The 18,089-nt window shown below is 40.3% G+C and overlaps 2 protein-coding genes across 8 annotated transcripts in view; one reads left to right on the top strand and one right to left on the bottom strand.

The window, feature by feature from the left end:
* The window catches only part of TOMM70 (translocase of outer mitochondrial membrane 70), a gene marked incomplete at its 5' end in the record, with an annotated part of 39,077 nt that extends 24,148 nt beyond the window's left edge, over positions 1-14,929 (bottom strand). For 2 of the 5 annotated variants that reach the window (XM_083736759.1, XM_083736761.1), the window contains 3 exons: positions 2,029-2,358; positions 12,979-13,166; positions 14,798-14,929. In XM_083736759.1, the coding sequence (XP_083592885.1) occupies positions 2,029-2,358; positions 12,979-13,023 (375 nt within the window). Of the gene's footprint in view, positions 1-292; positions 551-2,028; positions 2,359-12,978; positions 13,197-14,797 lie in introns of those variants that run through there. The other 3 variants (XM_083736758.1, XM_083736760.1, XM_083736762.1) reach the window with 2 other exon arrangements.
* On the top strand, positions 302-11,252 carry LNP1 (leukemia NUP98 fusion partner 1). 3 transcript variants are annotated; one of them, XM_083737504.1, is made up of 4 exons: positions 302-433; positions 3,393-3,650; positions 9,585-9,836; positions 10,229-11,252. In XM_083737504.1, exons 2-4 carry the CDS (start codon positions 3,507-3,509, stop codon positions 10,370-10,372), a joined length of 540 nt encoding a protein of 179 aa, XP_083593630.1. In that variant the 5' UTR covers positions 302-433; positions 3,393-3,506; the 3' UTR covers positions 10,373-11,252. The 3 variants fall into 3 exon arrangements, with proteins under 3 accessions (XP_083593630.1, XP_083593629.1, XP_083593628.1); XM_083737503.1 differs by lacking the exon at positions 302-433 and adding an exon at positions 684-823; XM_083737502.1 differs by lacking the exon at positions 302-433 and adding an exon at positions 2,358-2,556.
* Positions 14,930-18,089: the final 3,160 nt, after the last annotated feature.

Genomic DNA, 18,089 nt, shown 5'->3' with positions numbered 1-18,089 from the left:
CCCAACCTACGTGAGGAGGGATTGGCGGAGGCGACAATGGGCTGGGTGTCTTTGCCGCCAGCCCCTGGGAGGGGCCGCGCGGTCTGGCCCTCCGTGCTCCCCGAGAGAGGCCCTTCAACACAACCGAGGGCCGCTGGAACCCCAAGGAGCCGTTGGGCTCCGGCACGTGAGCGGCCTCCTGCCGAGCGCGCGCGGCCGCCGCCTCCCAACGGTTTCGCCTCCCCAACGTTCCATTCCCAACGGCCGCCCTCGAGCCCGGTTCCTCTCAGCCCGTCACCCCAGTCCTTCTCACCATCTCGTCCCCGCTGGGGCCATCGGGGTGTCCGGCCCCTGAGCCGTCGGCGGGCCCCGGGCTGGCCCTTCCCTCGGGGGTCTTCCTCTCGCTCGCCCCTTTGCCTCCGCCCCGCGTGGCGCGCCTTCGCCGGCCCCACAGGTACAGGGCTCCGGCCCCCAGCAGCAGCGGCGCCCCCAGCGCCAGGGCCAGCTGCCAGCGCGGTATCCCCGAGCCGCTCCCGCCCCCGCTGGCCTCCACGGGCTTCGAGGCGGCCATGATCCCCCCGTAGCAGCAGCAGCAGCTACTGCCGCTGTTCCTCCGGCCGCCGCCGAATCAGCCCAGGAGAAAGGGAGAGCGAGGGGTCAACGGAAACGAGGGGCATAACGGGAAAGGAGGCCTATTAAAGCTTCCGCTCGCCGCGTTCCTTCCCATTACCAGCAAGTCCTAGGCTGCAGCGCCACCTGCTGGCCGGATGGAGCCGGCGCAGACAGGGCAGAGGCGGAGGAAGGAGGAACACCCGGGTCCGTCCACCTGCTGGCGGGAAGCGGTGTAAGCGGAGAATGCAGAATCGTAGAATTGCTGAGTTGGAAGGGACCCGAAGAATCATCTAGTCTAATTGCTTGCAATGCAGGACTGTGCAGTCACGCAGGGGAATGTTACTGAAATTTAATTTCGTGCAGGGATGAAAAAATGTACATCCTGCTAACACGTGACATATCTTAGACGTGTATGTATGTGTATCTATAAACACATACGCAAAACTCATATATAAACGCGAACATTTTTTACAATTATGAAATAAAATCACATCAACAAACACCTCATTCAGACAATAAAATAATGAATATTTGTCGGGATCACATCAGCAACCTCTACTCCCATCTAATATACTCTGGTATGAAAACAGCCTATAATGGTGCATGGAAAACTCTTTGCACAATCACATACCCACTCCCTACCCAGTAGGGTTGGAACTTGGCAACTGGTGAGTACAGTGGTACCTCGGGTCACAAACACTTCAGGTTACAAACACTTCGGGTTACAGGCTCTGCTAAGCCGAAAGTAGTACCTTGGGTTAAGAACTTTACCTCAGGATGAGAAGAGAAATCACACGGCAGTGGCGTGGTGGCAGCAGGAGGCCCCATTAGCTAAAGTGGTACCTCAGCTTAAGAACGGTTTCAGGTTAAGAACAGACCTCTGGAACAAATTAAGTTTGTAACCAGAGGTACCACTGTACAAACTAAGAACTTCAAAAGAAGGCTACAACATGAAATTACTGAATTGCAGTTCATCAAGAGGTTCAATGCTCTCTTTTGTAGATTCAGTCGTGGGAAGTGTTAACTGGTGTACTAATGCCAGGGTGTTTGTGCTGACAACTTATTTTACTTTGTGAAGGAACTGGGAACTGTACTCCACACAGAACACCCTTTACAAACTACAGTTCCCAGGATTCTTGAGGTGGAGGTGGTTGCATATGGTGTGCAACAGCCTTATAGTTGTTTATATTATCTGACCTTAGGAAATATATATAAATGTGCAGTGGATTACGATACTATGGTAATCCTATACTTACTATAAAAACTACTTCTTTTCTTTCTAATTTTACTGTTGGTCTCCCAAAGCATTCAAACTTCTACTTTTTGCTTGGAGATGACAAATTTGAAAAATATTTGTCTGGTGACGCTGGATTGTCTGGTACACCCACCAGAACAAGACAACTAAGTGACTGTTTTAAGACCAACATGGCTGCTCACCTGCAAACAAAATGCTTCCTGTGTTGCTTCCGCTTGTTTGACTGCAGCATTTAGTGGAGGGAGCACATTGCATTTTCCTCCCATTTTCTTGCCTGCAGAATGCAGTGGAGGAAGAAAAACAGGATTTGTCATTGCGGAAGAAGATGGGGCATGCTTGTTTGAACCTCTAGTTGGATGAGAAGGAGTTGTGGTTGACAAGGATGCTGGTGCTTGTCTGGCTGATGTTTTCACTGGTGGGAGATGCACACTGAACATTGATGGTGGCTTTGCTGTTGGTCTTAATGGTGGAAGAGTAAAATCTGCCATTGCATATACTTCTGTGAAGCTCTCCTAAGAAGAAGAAGAAGATATCTCTCAGATTTTATTTTATAAAATCTGAATTCACTCTCTCTAGCCTCCTCCCCAGGAACTTTTTTTACATTATCAACAACTAAAAAGAAATCAGAAAATGTAAAGTATATATGACTGAGATAATAACCATAGCCCTATGGAGAATAAGTCTAATCCTTTTCTTTAAAGCTCACCAAGGTAATAGCCCTTACCATGTCCTGTTGCTATGGGCTTCATAAGTTAATCATCATTAATTAAGACATCCTGTTTCATGTTCGTCCTAAACATCCCACCAATTGATTTAATCTGATGGTCTCTTGGGGGAGGAAGCAATCTGTTATAAATGTGTATGGTTTCTTCACCAGACAGTGTGGTCAGATGAATGTTTTGCATGTTTATGTACTAGGCATATAGATTTCAAAAGTTTGTGTTTATATTTTTGTTTGTGTTTATATTTTCCACAGGTGGACCACTTTTTCTGTTTTGGAAATATCAATTAATATACCCTGAAACATAATTATAAGAGGAATAAATGTATAAATGCACATACAGTGGCAGATTGGAACCAGTCTTTGGTTGGCAGAATGTAGTGTTAGCCAAATTCTAGAATCTTCCAAGGAGAGCCTTTTTGCATAGATGCAATGTGTAATTTGAATATTGGAAGAGAGAACATGTTATTTTGTACAGTCATTTAAGATCTATACTGTGCTAGTTCCTGAACATGGTCAATACATCAATTCTGCTTCCTAAAATTGCAAGCCTGATCTAAATCACAGCCTGAGCCTTGCAGGCATGTTATCATGGAAAGCTCTCCATTGGTATTGACAGCTGGTGCACTCAACAGCAAGACTATGAAGCAGGCGGCCCAGTTCTCTTGCCACCCTACAGAGTGTGTGACATTGGGAATTTCTGTAATGGAAAGGTTAGAAACAAGTAGCAATTGTTAAAATAGATTACCAGGGCTTGGCTTGTACATATATAGACAAGACCAAGGGCAGCGCTGGACTAATATATATTTGTTGGGTTGCATTCAGGTGGTAGCATTTTCTAAATAGAAGGGACCAATTTGAAATTACAGCACTATTCCCTCATAGTTGTGTGGCTATAATTCAGCAGTGCTGTTTCACATACATATTTCCCGTCTGTACATGGACTATGAAGAGGATGATGATCTTTCCTTTGCAAAATGGATGAGTAGTTTCTGGGGCCATAGTGTGACTGATGAAAGAGAGAGTAGAGCACAGAGGAAGCAGCAGACAAGATCACTGAGTGAAAGGAGAGCCTCTCTTCCGGTAAGACCGTAAGTAGAGAATGTGAAGAGAAAGCAAAAAAATGGGAGAGAAAGGATCATGCCCTGTGGTTGTGTACTTCAGACCTATGGTTGAATTATTGGATGGTGGTTTTATTTATTTTTTAAAAATCCAACACATAGCAAGATGTGAATCCTAAATGCTTTTCAGCATCCATGTCAATACAGTAAATTTCCACAACCAGAGCTAATAAATAAAATATAGGTGAAAATATTGTAGAACTCCAGCATGAGAATTGTTCAGGATTGAATGAAGAAAATGTTTTTATCCCATAAGACCTTGAGTCAAATTTGCACGGCCAGAATTAATGGACACGTTTTGTTTGTGTGTATGAATCTGAGCTGATGGAAGAAAAGTCAGTATGAAGTTTGTTGTGAAAATACTCTGGTTTCTCTTCAGATCATATAAATCTTTCGTCTTTTACTAATGAAGTTCACTGTGAAATAGGAGGGTGCCTTAAGTGACAATAAGTTATTGCCTTAAGTTCTGCTCTGGCTGTGATAGTTACTGTATTTTTAAATTTTGTTTATTTATTTGGAAGTTCAGAGTCTGCACAGAATTAGTGGGGAGCTGGGAAATTTCCCATAGCACCTTGCAAATTCCATGGCTACATGAATTGCTCTAAAACAAGATCATCAAACACAGTCCCTTGTCTATGTTTCCATAAGCATACCATTCCTTGCATGTAAAAGATCCTTGCAAGAGGGCATGATTAAATAATGTTGGGGCAGAGGAAGGTTTACCCCCCCCCCACACCCTTATAACTCTCCCCACAAGCCCCAACTAATTTAGTTTCAGTTGGATCAGAAATCTTTAATAGGTTAAAGAATCCTGAACTAGAGCTGGGGAGATTTGGATGGGAAGAGGTGTGTCTCACAGCATGCATCTTCTGACCACAAGCCACTCTCCCTTCTGTTTATCCTTTTCTCAGCTGACCTTGAAATAACCTCAGCATTCCCCAGATCCCAGAAGGTAATGAATATGCTCAGTCTCCATCAGGCTTTTTTTGCAGAGAGGGGATGGAGGTTGTTTTGGTTTTTTGTTTTAATTAAGAATATGTTTCTGTATACCAGCAGAGTCCTTTGGGTATACAAAACCTTTGGCTTTCTCTGTGGGTGGTCCAGTTCCACTGCCTTTCCGAGAGGCATGGGATCTCCAAGTTCATCTTACCATATACAAGTGCAACAAAATGTTATGATGTATCTCTGCCTCCTAACCGAGTTCCTATTCAGGGTGTGCATCAGCCAGCTATGGTCTTGCCTGGGACACCCCATTCAATTGCATGCACACCTTTGTTTTCTATTGTTCTTTTCCCATTGATGCTCAACATTCTGTGGCTAGTGAGCATGCTCACTGAGGCTTTTTGTGGATTTTGGTCTCTCAGGCTTAATTTAAAAATAAATAAATAATGGGTTGTAGTTAGAATTCCTTCAAGTATGGTGATACCCCCACCCCTGTTTCTCACTGTTTTGGCTCCTGTTGGAGGGTGATGGTGTCTGAGAATCACTAGGAAAAAATAAGTTAATTAACAAATTTACGAAATGATTAATTAAATTTGAAAATAGACAATGACTCTAGCTAAAATAAACACTTTATGAACTTATCAAATTGTGTTCCCCCAAGTTGTTACATTTACCTAACTTCACTAAGAATCGACACAAACTTTTGGATTCACAAAAAGTGTGGTGTGATGTGAATCGCCAGGGGGAACACAGAGTTTGAATCTGTTCCAACATGTGCCCAATTGACAGTTCACCATTCCATCCACTATCCATCCCACTTTTTCTATCTACTGTAATAGGAAGATTCCAGATAAATTCAGTACTGTAGGGTACTTGGTATTTTCCATCTGGAGTGAACAGGGCAAGAAGAATGTGTGCATGTAAGAGTATTGGAGTCCACATAGTTTCGCTTTTTGTGAGCAAAATTCCTGTTGGCTCTAAAATCTTGATGAACAAATCCCAAAATTGTCACTAAAACAAATGATGTTCTACAAAGCTGTGCTTAAATTGCTAATGCAAAAGGTTAGGGAACAATTTTATCTGTAGGTTTATTTTTAATGCATACAGTGTGTGTGTGTGTGTGTGTGTGTGTGTGTGTGAGAGAGAGAGAGAGAGAGAGAGAGAGAATATAAATATAATTCATTTAATTTACATCAAGAGTGACTACTGAAAAATGATATACAAATGCTTAAGGTATGTCATACTTAAAAACAATTCTGACACTTAATATTTTTGAACATTTTAAAATATATTCATCACTCTTGTAAAAACCCAGCACCCGTGTCACCTTTTATGAGGAAAGGCAGTAGGGCATTTTCCAGTTCCAGTTTCCACACTATAACCCTATAACACTGCTATGGCATTATTTGTCAGCTAAGAACAGTATTAGAATGCAGCACTTAATATAGCAATATATTGTGAAGCAATGCTCTTCCCCATGGCAAAATTCTTATACAACGACTACTAAAAGTACTGTAGATATCAGCAAAGATCTCTTGCTACATTAATTAAAAGATTCTTGTTTGCTCTTTCTGTCCCTTTTATTGCTTCTAGATGAGCATGGCAACAAAATTACTGATGAATAACCTGTTAATTGCCTCTTGATTGGCCTCTCTTAATTGCCAGCCTCTAAAGAAGGCTTTAATGACTGATTTCATCCCATTTTTAGAACGTTATTTTTATATAGAAACATAAATAAATCTATATACAAATGAAAAGTTCACTGCCATGGTTAACAGGAAGCATTAAAAGAGCAGAACATGTAAATTGGAAGGTTTTAATTAAATGTGCATGAGTGCTAATAAGCTTCAATAGTACTTTTTCAGTCATCACTGAATAAACTTCAAAATCCAGAAATCGAAAATGGACAACAAAACAGACAACACTATAATGTACATATTTGTTCATGTGATTGTCTGGATTTTCCATAAAAAGTGCAGAACAAATGATAACAATTCTAGAGTAAAGTGGAAATTTGAAAACAACCCATTATATATGCAGCCCACGACTTTTTTTCCTAGCCACAATCAACCAGATATCTCTGGAAGCTTACAAAATGGACATAAATGTCCCTAACATCAATTGTTCAGAGGTATACGTAATCTGAACATGGAAGTTTTATTTAGCTAGTGTGTCCAACATCTATAAATGAATCCTCCATGATTTTTAAAATCCTTTTTAGAGACCAGCGCTACAGCCTGTGGTAGTTAATTGTCATACTAAAAGTCTTTCATAGGATCAGTAGAACAGCAAGGAGGGAAATGAGCCTCTCTTTACACCCAAATTGTACTCTAAGAACTAGATTATCTATTCTGTGAAATTACAGCATTTGTCCTCAGCCTCCTACCCTCTTTGGTTTTAGTTATAAATAATTCAGTTAAAGCTACTTGTCCATATCTGTAGTACCTTCTTTATAACTATAACTTGCCTTTAAACATCAGAAGATCTAGAATCTTTCAATTAACTCATTTACAGCCCATTTCCTAAAGGAGAGCTTCTATGATCAGATCAATATTCACTACGTAGTCACAGTGGGAACAATTCACTTGAAGCTTGTGATAGGAAATTATGTTCTTTGAATGGCTTTCCGGATACAGATACATGCATATAATTCTCACTTCATTGTATCAGATAACCTCTCAAGTTTTTGGAGGTTTCTGATTTCCTCCCTGCCCCCCCCCCCCAAGCAAAATGGAATTCCCTGTGATTCCCTAAAACCATTGGTAATGGTGCCAGGAATTTGTATTGGCCCACAAGGGAATCTTGCATAAAATTGGCTGTTAGTGGCTTTGATTCCTGTATGCATGTTCTCCTAAAGTTGGGGCCTCCTGATGCTAGATTAGCAAAGGGAATTTAGAAACAGCTTTATAATTAACATGATTAATTCTGCACTCCCCAGCATAGCTGTCAACTTTTCCCTTTTCTTGCGAGGAAGCCTATTCGGAATAACGGAAATTCCCTTTAAAAAAGGGAAACGTTGACAGCTATGCTCCCCAGTAACATAGCAGGATCCTGGGTTTTTCTGTCTCAGTAGCATGAAACGAATAGGAAGGTGCAATAGGGCAAGCGCTGCTCTTTGGTGTCTCGTCACCACAACACAGTGGGCCCAAATTAAGGAAGGAGTTTATCAAAGCTAAAGCTGGGGTTACAAACAGGCTTTGGAAAATACAAAGGGCTCTTCCATCTAGTTTTTGAATATTCATCCTGATTTGGTTGTAGAGAGCTTATATGGAAATTAAATTATATCAAGTATTTATTGAACATGTGTTCTGATCTTTTTATATGGTAAAGTTATACAACATTGAGCATTCATCCTGATTTGCTTATGAAGTGCTTATATCCCTTCCTGTTATTCATTCCACACTTTTGGGTGCATTTCTCTTTCACTTTCCTTATTGCAAGAAGTCCATTTCTTTGGGAAGTTTTTATAGCTGACAGTGAGCTTACATCTATACTGTACTATATTACCCACATTTGGACAGCTCCTATGAATTCCCAATGCAGCAGCTACTGAAGGACCAACCTAACCTCACAGTAAGAACTTTGTATCATTATCACAGAATGCTTTCTATCTGAATTGTTCTCATATTTTACCTGAACAACCTGAGAACTTTAGTATTAACTGTTGGAGGTTTTAAATCAATAAATACCGGTAATGACTTTTTAAAAAGATGAATGTCATTGTATTCAGCTGTCACATGAAAACTATTCTTTTTTCTCAAGCTTTGAGACATTTTAATCAAGGGTACTTACAGAACCAGATATAAAAACACTAGGAGAGAAAATACATATGGGAGGTAAATATTACAAACTAGAATGTTGCTCCTAGCCAGAGGTCCAAGACATCTGACAAAAATCCTGGCAGGAAATTCCTGTGGAAAGGCTTTAATTTGAATCCAATAGCTGGATGGCTGCAATAATCCATGAAAAAGGTACATAAGGAAATACTTCCAGTCTACGGCCTCATCTGCTTTGTACTTTTGAAGCAGTATTATACCACTTCCTCCAAAGAAGCCCAGGAACTGTAGTTTGTTAAGGGTGCTGAGAGGTGTTAGTAGATCCCTATTTCCCTCAGACAGCTACAATTCCCAGAAATCCCTGGGAAAAGGGACTGACTGTAAAACCACTCTGATGATACCACTTTCAATTTATAGTGCAGATGAGGCCTAAAGAGTTTTTCCCAATCTAGCATCTGAAGAACAACCAACCTCAAAGTATGCTTGGACACTGGGTAAGAAAGTAGCTGATTCCAGGTCATTGAAAAATAATGAGTATATTTCCACTGTCACAATATTGGTATGACTAAAGGTTGCAACCCTATATCCACTTACTTGGGAGTAGAATTCATTATATTCAATGGTAATTCTGAGAAGGTACATATAGGATTGTGCTGTAAACCATTAGAAAGGGGATTTGGTTATCAGCATTTAACAGTGCCACTAGATTTCTAAAAATAAAAAATAAAAAAAATGGTTACCTCCTAATTACCTAAAAGCAACCAAGCAGGAATAATGCTGAAAAATAAAGTTAAATGGCTGGTGCGGGAAGGGCAGTTACTTTATTTTATTTTATTTTTATTTTATTTTTTTTCTCAGTGCGTGTCAATAAAAATATCTTCCTTACGCATAACAAATGAAATGATAAATAATATACATTTATCATTTATTTCATTTTGTCAAGGCGGGTGACTAAAAACTGTGTTCATAAAGAAAGTATTATTTTGACTGCCCTGCAGTATGCAGCAACAGCTAGAGATCTACATCTCTTCAAGAGTGTAGACATGTGATTTAAAACACACACACAACACATGTGTGTGACATCATATCATAGATGAAATAGAGTAATGAAACCTATTTTGTGTCAAATTTCTGCATAAAGATTATTTTTATTGCATAATGATTCTTTTTTTTTACAGGCCAAGCTTTCTTCCATCCATATGACAAGGCTTCATGGTTCTACCAAGATCCCATCCTCAGGCCACCTAAAAGAATTGCAAGAAGATCAAGATACAAAATGCCATTGTCATATGAAGGCAAGCAAAAAATCCTCAAATGGTAATTCTTCCCAGGGGACAAGTGGACCAAACAGTAGATCAAACTCCATACAGGAATTTTCAGAATCCTTTGAGAAGCAACTGCATTTCAAAAACAAGCGCTCAGTTTCTTTGGTAAGTGCAACCATTTGTATATGCTAATCTAATCGAGCAATGTGTTTAATTTTACGTAATTTATACTTTTCAAGTGGCGAAGTGGAATGGATATAAAAAGTGCTTAGCCCAACCACCACCACCACTTCCACTTTCATATCAATATGAAATAATTAATTGGTCTGGGTCAACCATGATGTCAGCTAGATTTGAATGGCTTCTCCAGCTATCTTGAGCTATTTTACTCAGCTGTTTGATAGTGTAGTTCTCTTTCTTTAAAGGTCCCTATATTATATTTAAACTTATAGTAAATCAATATGAAAAATATTTAATAATTGGAACATTAACTCAGTTACCATATACATGCCATAGACATATTATTAAATTAATTTTCAGTGCTCTTTTTCTTTCAGGAACCTGAAGGGATGAAAGAGAGGAGAGAAAGAGAAAAACTGCATATTCCCAAGAGCAGGTCTCGTAAGAAAGCGGGAGAAAAGAAGGAGCCAAAGAAAGAGCAAGGTGAAGGAATGGAATTTGCAGCAGGGAAACATAGTTAATAATTTCCATGATACCCAGGAATAAAGAGGAAATGTGTTTGCATCCATTAGGATAGACTGACTTTTTAAAGAAATGATGGTATAAAATAGATTCTGACACTTAGCTTTTATTCCCTAAAACTGCAAGTGTTATATAAGTAGAACAAAGCATAAATGTTAAAATTAAAATACTTTGTATTCGTTTGAAGCTGTTTGTATAGACCTGTTTTTTTTAAAAAAAAACTACATTCAATCAGAAACATTTATCTAACCAACGTGAGCAATAAATAGTCAGACAACCATTCAATGTGTTAATTTACAAACACAAATTTAAATATGAAAGGCTTGTGCTAAGCCATATGAAGATGGCTTTTGTTAAAGTTGGATGCTGAGCAAAGATTCAGCAGTAGGCTCTTGAAAGAGGAAGAATCATCCATACGTACTGACTGCTGACTTCTGCTGCATGATTTTAAGTTTCATAGATAACAATACAGTAGTACCTCAGAAGTCGAATTGAATCCATTCTGGAAGTCCGTTTGACTTCCAAAATGTTTGGAAACCAAGACACAGCTTCCGATTGGCTGCAAGAAGCTCCTGCAGCCAATCGGAAGACATGTCAGACATTTGGGTTCCAAAGAACGTTCACAAACCGGAACACTCACTTCTGGGTTTGCGGCATTCAGGAGCAAAAACATTTGACTCACAAGGCATTCAAAATCCAAGGTACGACTGTATTGTAAATACCTGTATATAATCATGTACTGTATGAAAATAAATTGGGAGTTATTCTGGATATTCCATGTCAAACCTTGTTCTTTTCTGTTTGTATAAAAGTAACACACGTTTTAAATATTCACCAAAACAAATGTATAAATTAAATTGCTTTGTATGTTTAAAATTCTATATAAAGGGAACCAAAACTTTACTGAAGCTATCTAAAGTCTAAAAACACAACCTCTTGTTGGGTCACCTGTTACACTTCTTTTATTTCTTCCACATCTCTGCTGCCTCATTTTTTCTTTTTCTACAACATTCTCATACCCCTCTCCTTGAACAAACATATGTTTCCACTGCTATTCTCCTGTCTCGCCGATCACATTATGGTACCCCTTCCCAACAGTCAGTGACACTTTGTTATTTCCAGAGTTCATATTACTTGTAAATTCTAAACTTTTTTTATATATAAATCACCCAGTGGCCTTGGGTCAAAGAGTAGTCTGTGAAGCAGGAGTTGGGAATCTATTTCAGCCCAGGGGCTATATTCCTTTCTAGGCAACATGCCATAGGCCATAGACCACTGGGTAGTTGTGGCTAGAGGCAAAAGTGGTTGCAGTAGTGAATATCAAGTTAGCCTTTGTACTGTAGGTTAGCATTTGCATGCACTCAACACACCCTACTCTATCCTCTATTCAGACAAGCTCTATCCCCTTAACCATTTTGGTTGTTCTTTTCTGAACCTTTACCAGCTCTATACTGTAATATCCTTTTTGAGGTGTGGCAACTAGAACTGTACACATTTTTGTTTAATGCCATGTTATTGGCAGTTTTATTTTCGGTTCCTTTCTTGACAATCCCTTGCATGGAATTCACCTTTTTCACAGCTGCTGCACTGAAATATGCACACTGGTATCTTCATCGTTCAGCCTGGACACTGAGGTCCAGCTCTGAGGACCTTCTGGCGGTTCCCTCCCTGTGAGAAGTGAGGTTACAGGGAACCAGGCAGAGAGCTAGGATTAAGGGGATGGAGCGACTCCTTTATGAGGAAAGTTTTCAGCAATTGAGACTTTTTAGTTTAGAGAAAAGGCAAGTGAGAGGTGACATGATAGAAATTTATAAAACCATGCATGGCATGGAGAAAGTGGAGAAAGAATTTTTTTTTTTTTGCTCCCTCTCTCAGAACACTAGAACCTCTAGACATCTAATGAAGCTCAATATCTCCCAGATGCATGGTTCTGTGTGGGGTCTGCTGTGCACCCAGGTGCCCTCATACTATGCAGAGAAGAGAGCTACTTTTCTGAAGAGAAAATAATAGAATCATGGAATCTAAGAGTTGGAAGAGAGTGCCCAGGGTCATCTAGTCCAACCCACTGCAATGCAGGAATCTCAGCTAAAGCATCCATGACAGATGACCATCCAACCTCTGCTTAAAAACCTCCAGGGAAGGAGAATTCACCACCTCTCATGGGAGTCTGTTCCACTGCCAAACAGCTCTTACTGTCAGAAAGTTTCCCCACATGTTTAGTCAGAATCTCCTTTCTTGTAACTCGAAGCCACTGGTTCGAGTCCTACTCTCCAGACCAGCAGAAAACAAGCATGCTCTTTCTTCCGTGTGACAGCCCTTAAGTCTCGGAACTGTGTACACACATCTGAGCAGCTCTGCTCAATAACAAAGACTAGTTCTGAGCAACATAAATTACTGGAGTAGAGATAGTATGTCAACGTCCTCTTTGTAAAGTACTGTATACACTCTAAACAAAAGTTTTAAGAGGAGCAATACAGCATCTGTGTCTGGCTATTTGTCATACAGCAACAATAAATCTCTTTCAAAGACAGCATATTTTTATGTTGTTAGTACATCTTCAGAAATAATTTGTGCCATTTAACAGAAAACAATCCCCCCCACCTACCTGGGATTCAATTTTGTGTATCTGCTGCTTAGTAGGTTTCTCCATTGTTCCTAAGAGGGGAGTGCATTGGTGTTTTGACTTGCCAATCACACAGATGTTCAGTAGAAGTCAGATTTTCCTCCACCACCATTTGCAGAAAATCTTCATTGCTCTTTATTCATTGTTCATGATGTCCTTCCGTTTAAGGGCTAAGCAAAACAGGGAGGTTGGGGAGAAAACTGAAAAAGTAGTTATTTTCAGAATGGCTTCCTTCCAAAAATACAAACATAAACAACCACAGCCACTAAGAATATATTTCTGAAAAAGATAGATATGTAATGTTTGGTAGATGATAAAGTGTTGCTTAGGGTAAGCCATTTTACAAAAGCAAGAGACAACAATACTGTAATGCAAAATCTTTATATAATGAATGTAATTTAATTAATGGTTCTTAATTTATTTCAACATGATCTTTCAAAAGCATTTGGTCAATACAGCAATGAACATTACATCTATACTAAGGATTAAATCAAATAAATAGTGGATTTATGATCCACACAAAGTCTACAAGCAAACTATCCTGGAATGAGCTTTCTCACTGGGTGGTTTGGTTAGGAGTGGTAAGGAAGACTTTATCACACATCAGGTGCATATGTGTGACAAATGCATAGTAGATGTGTGGCAAACACATAGTAAAGTCTGTATTCATCTTTTCTGTACCTAAGCCAATGATGTCCCTAATTACTTTGGAAAGCATGAAATCTCCAATGTACGGTATATCCATTTTTTTAAAAAAGAAAAGTTTGCAAAATTCACGTTCAAAGAGAAAAACAACCACTTTATCATTTTAATTGTATGGCTCGTGGTGTCATGACATGATGCTAATGAATTCATAATTAGTCATTAATGAAACATCAGAACTCAAAGCTGCATAACTTGTGTGTACTAAACATTACCTGGCAAACGACAGCAAGGAATATGTTCCATTTTAACATTTCTTCTCCCAGGTTTTTGCCTAATTAAACAATCTATGGCCTTTTAAACTGGGGGAGGGGTGTATTTTTTCGTTTGTTACTGTGTTATATATTTTTGTGTTTTTATTTTGTTAACTGCCTTGTGATCCTTGGGAGAAGAGAAAAGTTTTTGCCTGGTCCCTAAATATATGTAATGAATGCACCTGGTGAGCCTCCCTTAAGATAACCAAAAGATGGTTGGTTGCTTTTTAGTATATTTCCAGAAGGCAGGACCTAATTTTGAAGAATTTCTTGAGTGGCTAATGATATATATCAAATAATTACCGTGCTTACACTGCTGGACATTTTTAGACCTTACAACCTATTGTTGTAATGAAGCATTATATGGGTATCAAGCAGTATATCTTTGTAGACCAGGAAAAGGAAATGTTTTGCCACACTATGTTCAACTCTGTAATCTCCATTTTTCAATGGGAAATAAATTGAGCTCCACTCTATTAAATTGTAAGCCACAATAATAATTCAGAAGACAGGTTGGTACCTGAAAAATATCCAAAACTTATTCATGAAGTAGCCTATGTATGTCAAGCAACCTGATGAACCCAGAAATAGAACTGATAAACTTTCTCTGGTCTTTTGCAATGAGAAAAATTATCACAGTTTATTTTCAAATAACGACTGAATCATGTTACTTGTTTTTTACCTTGAGGTTTTCAGCTGATGAAACAGTTTTAGTGTATATTTTGTAAGCTCTTTCTGTTTTCAATGGGATGATTATGGCACATGGTAAGAATTATTTACATTGGTATCTACCTGTGCTCTTAGCCACATTCACATGCAGAATGTATCTAAATAGATGAGATTACCTTATTATTAAAACAGGTTTTGTCTGAAGTCTCTTTTCTCTATAAGCCATCCTCATTGTTAAGAGTTGTTGAAACAGCCAAGTTATTGTCACATTTGTAATGAAGATCACAGGAGGCCTGCATCAGCAGAATTATTAACTCAGCAGTGATGTCATCAGACAATGGACTAAGCCCATATCCTCAGTATATACTCAGAGCAGTAGCAAGCATTTTCAATAGTTTTGGCTCTCCTGCCCCCCCCCAAAAAAAACCTGGGAGCTGCAGTTGGTTAAGGGTGTGGAGCTATAATTTACAGAGTGGTTTAATGATCAATCCCTCTTCCGAGGGAACTTTGATAACTGTAGCTCTGTGAAGGAATAAGGGTCTCTAAACAACTCTAAGCACCCTTTACAAACCGTAGTGCCCAGGATTCTTTGAGGGAACTATAACTGTTAAATGCGGCAAGATGCTGTTTTGAATGTATAGTGCAGATGCGGCCTAAAATGGCTTTGGGTACAGCGACTAGTGAGGTAGCTTAAGAGGCTGTGGCTGGCCCAAAGTCACCCAGCAGTGGCGTAGCGTGGGGGGTGCAGGGGGGGGCCGGACGCACCGGGCGCATCATCTGGGGGTTAGGGTTAGGGGGCGCAAATCCACGGGTTAGGGGGTACAAATTACTTGCCTTGCCCCGGGTGCTGACAACCCACGCTACGCCACTGTCACCCAGTGAGTTTCATGACTGAGTGGGGATTTGAACCCTGATCTCTCAGGTCCTAGTCTGATACTCTGTTCTCATCTTGAAGCAAATTTCTTAACCCGAGGTACTATTTCTGGGTTAGCAGAGTCTGTAATCTGAAGCGTATGTAACCTGAAGCGTATGTAACCTGAAGCGTATGTAACCTGAAGCGTAGGTAACCCGAGGTACTACTGTACAGCAGTATAGAAATAAATAATAATAATAATAATAATAATAATAATAATAATAATAATATTTTAAATTTATATAGCTGCATGCACATACTAAAAGCCCAGTCAGTACAGCATGAAACTCTTAATCTCAGGGTCATGGGTTCGAGCCCCACGTTGGGCAAAAAATTTTTTGCATTACGGGGGGTTGGACTAGATGACTCTCAAGGTCCCTTCCCGCTCTTCAATTCTATTTCTAAATTTTGTATGTATTGCACACACAGAGAGAGAACATACAAAAGAAGATCATACTAAGCAGACATAATGTAGTAAATATAAACTATTTTGGAAAAGTGTATTTAGGGAATTCATCTCGGCATTTAGCATTGAAAAGAGACAATACTAACCTAGATACACCGGTGATGTGACTTGGCCCTTCCTACATTCCAATATGCAAGGATAAGGTTAATATCTGGGAATATAGGCAAGTGACTACCAGAGGACCACAAGTATGTGGGACAGGAGTAATTTATGCAAAGTTGCTCTTTTGGGTTATCTTCCCCTACTGCCCTTTCTAAGTCTGTCCCCCTGTATGCTCTGACAAGCAGGGCTGGTCCTACCATTGGGTAGGGTAACACAGCTGTCTCAGGTGGCAGAGGCTGTGGGACAGGAAGAGTTGGCAAGCCAGAGCTGCCTGTATGCCCTGCAGCTTACCATGAGCTAGCCTGCTGCCTCAAGTGCAGTGGAGGGCATTGTCCTGTCGCCAGCACTTGAAATAAGATTCAGCTGCCAGACCAGTCAGCTTCTGGAATATGAGAAGGGTGTCATCTTGTCCTTTACCAGGCAGCAAAATGTCTCGAGCTGGCATTGCTGTTAAGGAGTTATTTATTTCCAGGCACTCATCTTTAAAGCTTTAGGTCTGTCTCTATCTTCTGCAGCAGATTTCTTACATAACTGCAGATAAGCAACCTTCTGTGACAGAACATCGCCTCTGCTATAGACAGTCTCTACTTGTGACCTACAGAATATGGCTCCAGCACACAGTGACATTTATTTCGATTGCTGTGGGATTTTTGAGTCATTCAGAAAGTCATCAAAACTGAATGTTTTCATGGAGTTTCCCCAGTGCTGAAATGGCAAATGGGCTGCTTGGGAACCAAATCACGATGGACCTCTCTTTTGGTGACATAATTGATTTTTGTATATACCACCCTTTACTTCACAAAATCAAGGTGATTAAAGTGTAGGATTTTGTCTGCTTTACCAGGACACATTTATGTATGGAGTATGACCAGTTTTGAAGGAAGAGAGTCAAACTTGAAGGAGATATCCTTCTGCATGCTAATTCCGATTGAATTCCCCAAGTGTTGTTGCTTAAGTAGCCAAAACAGTATCAAGCAACCAGACATGAGAACAACACATCATCATCCTTAGGGCAGTGAGGTGTGCAGAAGTACAAAAAACAGTATTTAGAAAAACTCTAAAGGAGGGGGAGGGAAACCCCACAAAGCAGTCCAATGAACACTATGCTTGACTAGTGAACTGAGAATGCTGGCTGTGAAAAGAAAAATATATATGGAAAAACTGGATGCACATCACCACTCTCTGAACACTGAGAGACTCTAGGGGTTCCAACACTTACCCAGGGTTCTGTTTCTTTGGAATGAAAGTCAGCTGAGACTCTGCTGTCTTTTAAGATATTTTATTTGGACACAACCTGAGCATAGGATGGAAGGGCTCACAGCATTAACACCTTCATAGATCTTGCTTCCCCTTGCTTTCAGGGAAGCCCCGAAGTCCAGCAAAGATCAAACACGTCTCTCTCTCTCTCTTCTGCTTTATCTTCTTTCCAGCTCACTGACCACAACTTGGCTATCCTTCTACATACCAGCCAGATGAGATGGGTGGGGAAAGCCCTCGCCCATTTGGCACACAGAACCAAAGCCATTTCCTTGAAAAAGGAACTGGTTTGGCAAGCTTGGTTTTATATACCTCTATGCCCAGAGATGACGGAACCCAAGAATCGAAAGGAACCAGAGTATCACCCAGAATGACCCCACAAGCTTGTGCGTGTACGTGCACACACACACACATATATACATATATATGAAGGAACCCAACTGCTTTCTTGTCATCCAGCACCCACCCACCCACCCACTCACTCACTCACTCACTCTAAGCAGTCCCCTGTTTGAAAAGGGCAAACTCTGAAGGCTCCTCCAAGACACAAATAACACATTTTGTTCCAGGGACCCATTTGGGAGGAGCCATAGCTCAGTGGTAGAGCATCTGCTGTGCATGTAGAACGTTCCAAGTTCAACCTCCAGCATATGCAGGTGGGACTGGGAAATACCCCCTTTCTGAAACTCTGGCGGGCTGCTGCCAGTCTGTGTAGACAATGCTAAGCTAG

This window comes from Podarcis gaigeae, assembly GCF_964106915.1.
Source record: "Podarcis gaigeae genome assembly, chromosome: 4".
Lineage (NCBI taxonomy): Eukaryota > Metazoa > Chordata > Lepidosauria > Squamata > Lacertidae > Podarcis > Podarcis gaigeae.
The sequence above is the reverse complement of the archived record's forward strand: the minus strand, read 5'-3'. Positions and strand labels throughout refer to the sequence as shown.

What these genes read in the sequence shown, in the direction of transcription:
- LNP1 (XM_083737504.1), top strand. Translation starts at nt 3,507, where the DNA reads ATGGACTATGAAGAGGATGATGATCTTTCCTTTGCAAAATGGATGAGT. An exon ending in AAAGGAGAGCCTCTCTTCCG is followed by an intron (nt 3,651 to 9,584) that starts GTAAGACCGTAA and finishes TTTTTTTTACAG; the next exon opens with GCCAAGCTTTCTTCCATCCA. An exon ending in ACAAGCGCTCAGTTTCTTTG is followed by an intron (nt 9,837 to 10,228) that starts GTAAGTGCAACC and finishes TTTTTCTTTCAG; the next exon opens with GAACCTGAAGGGATGAAAGA.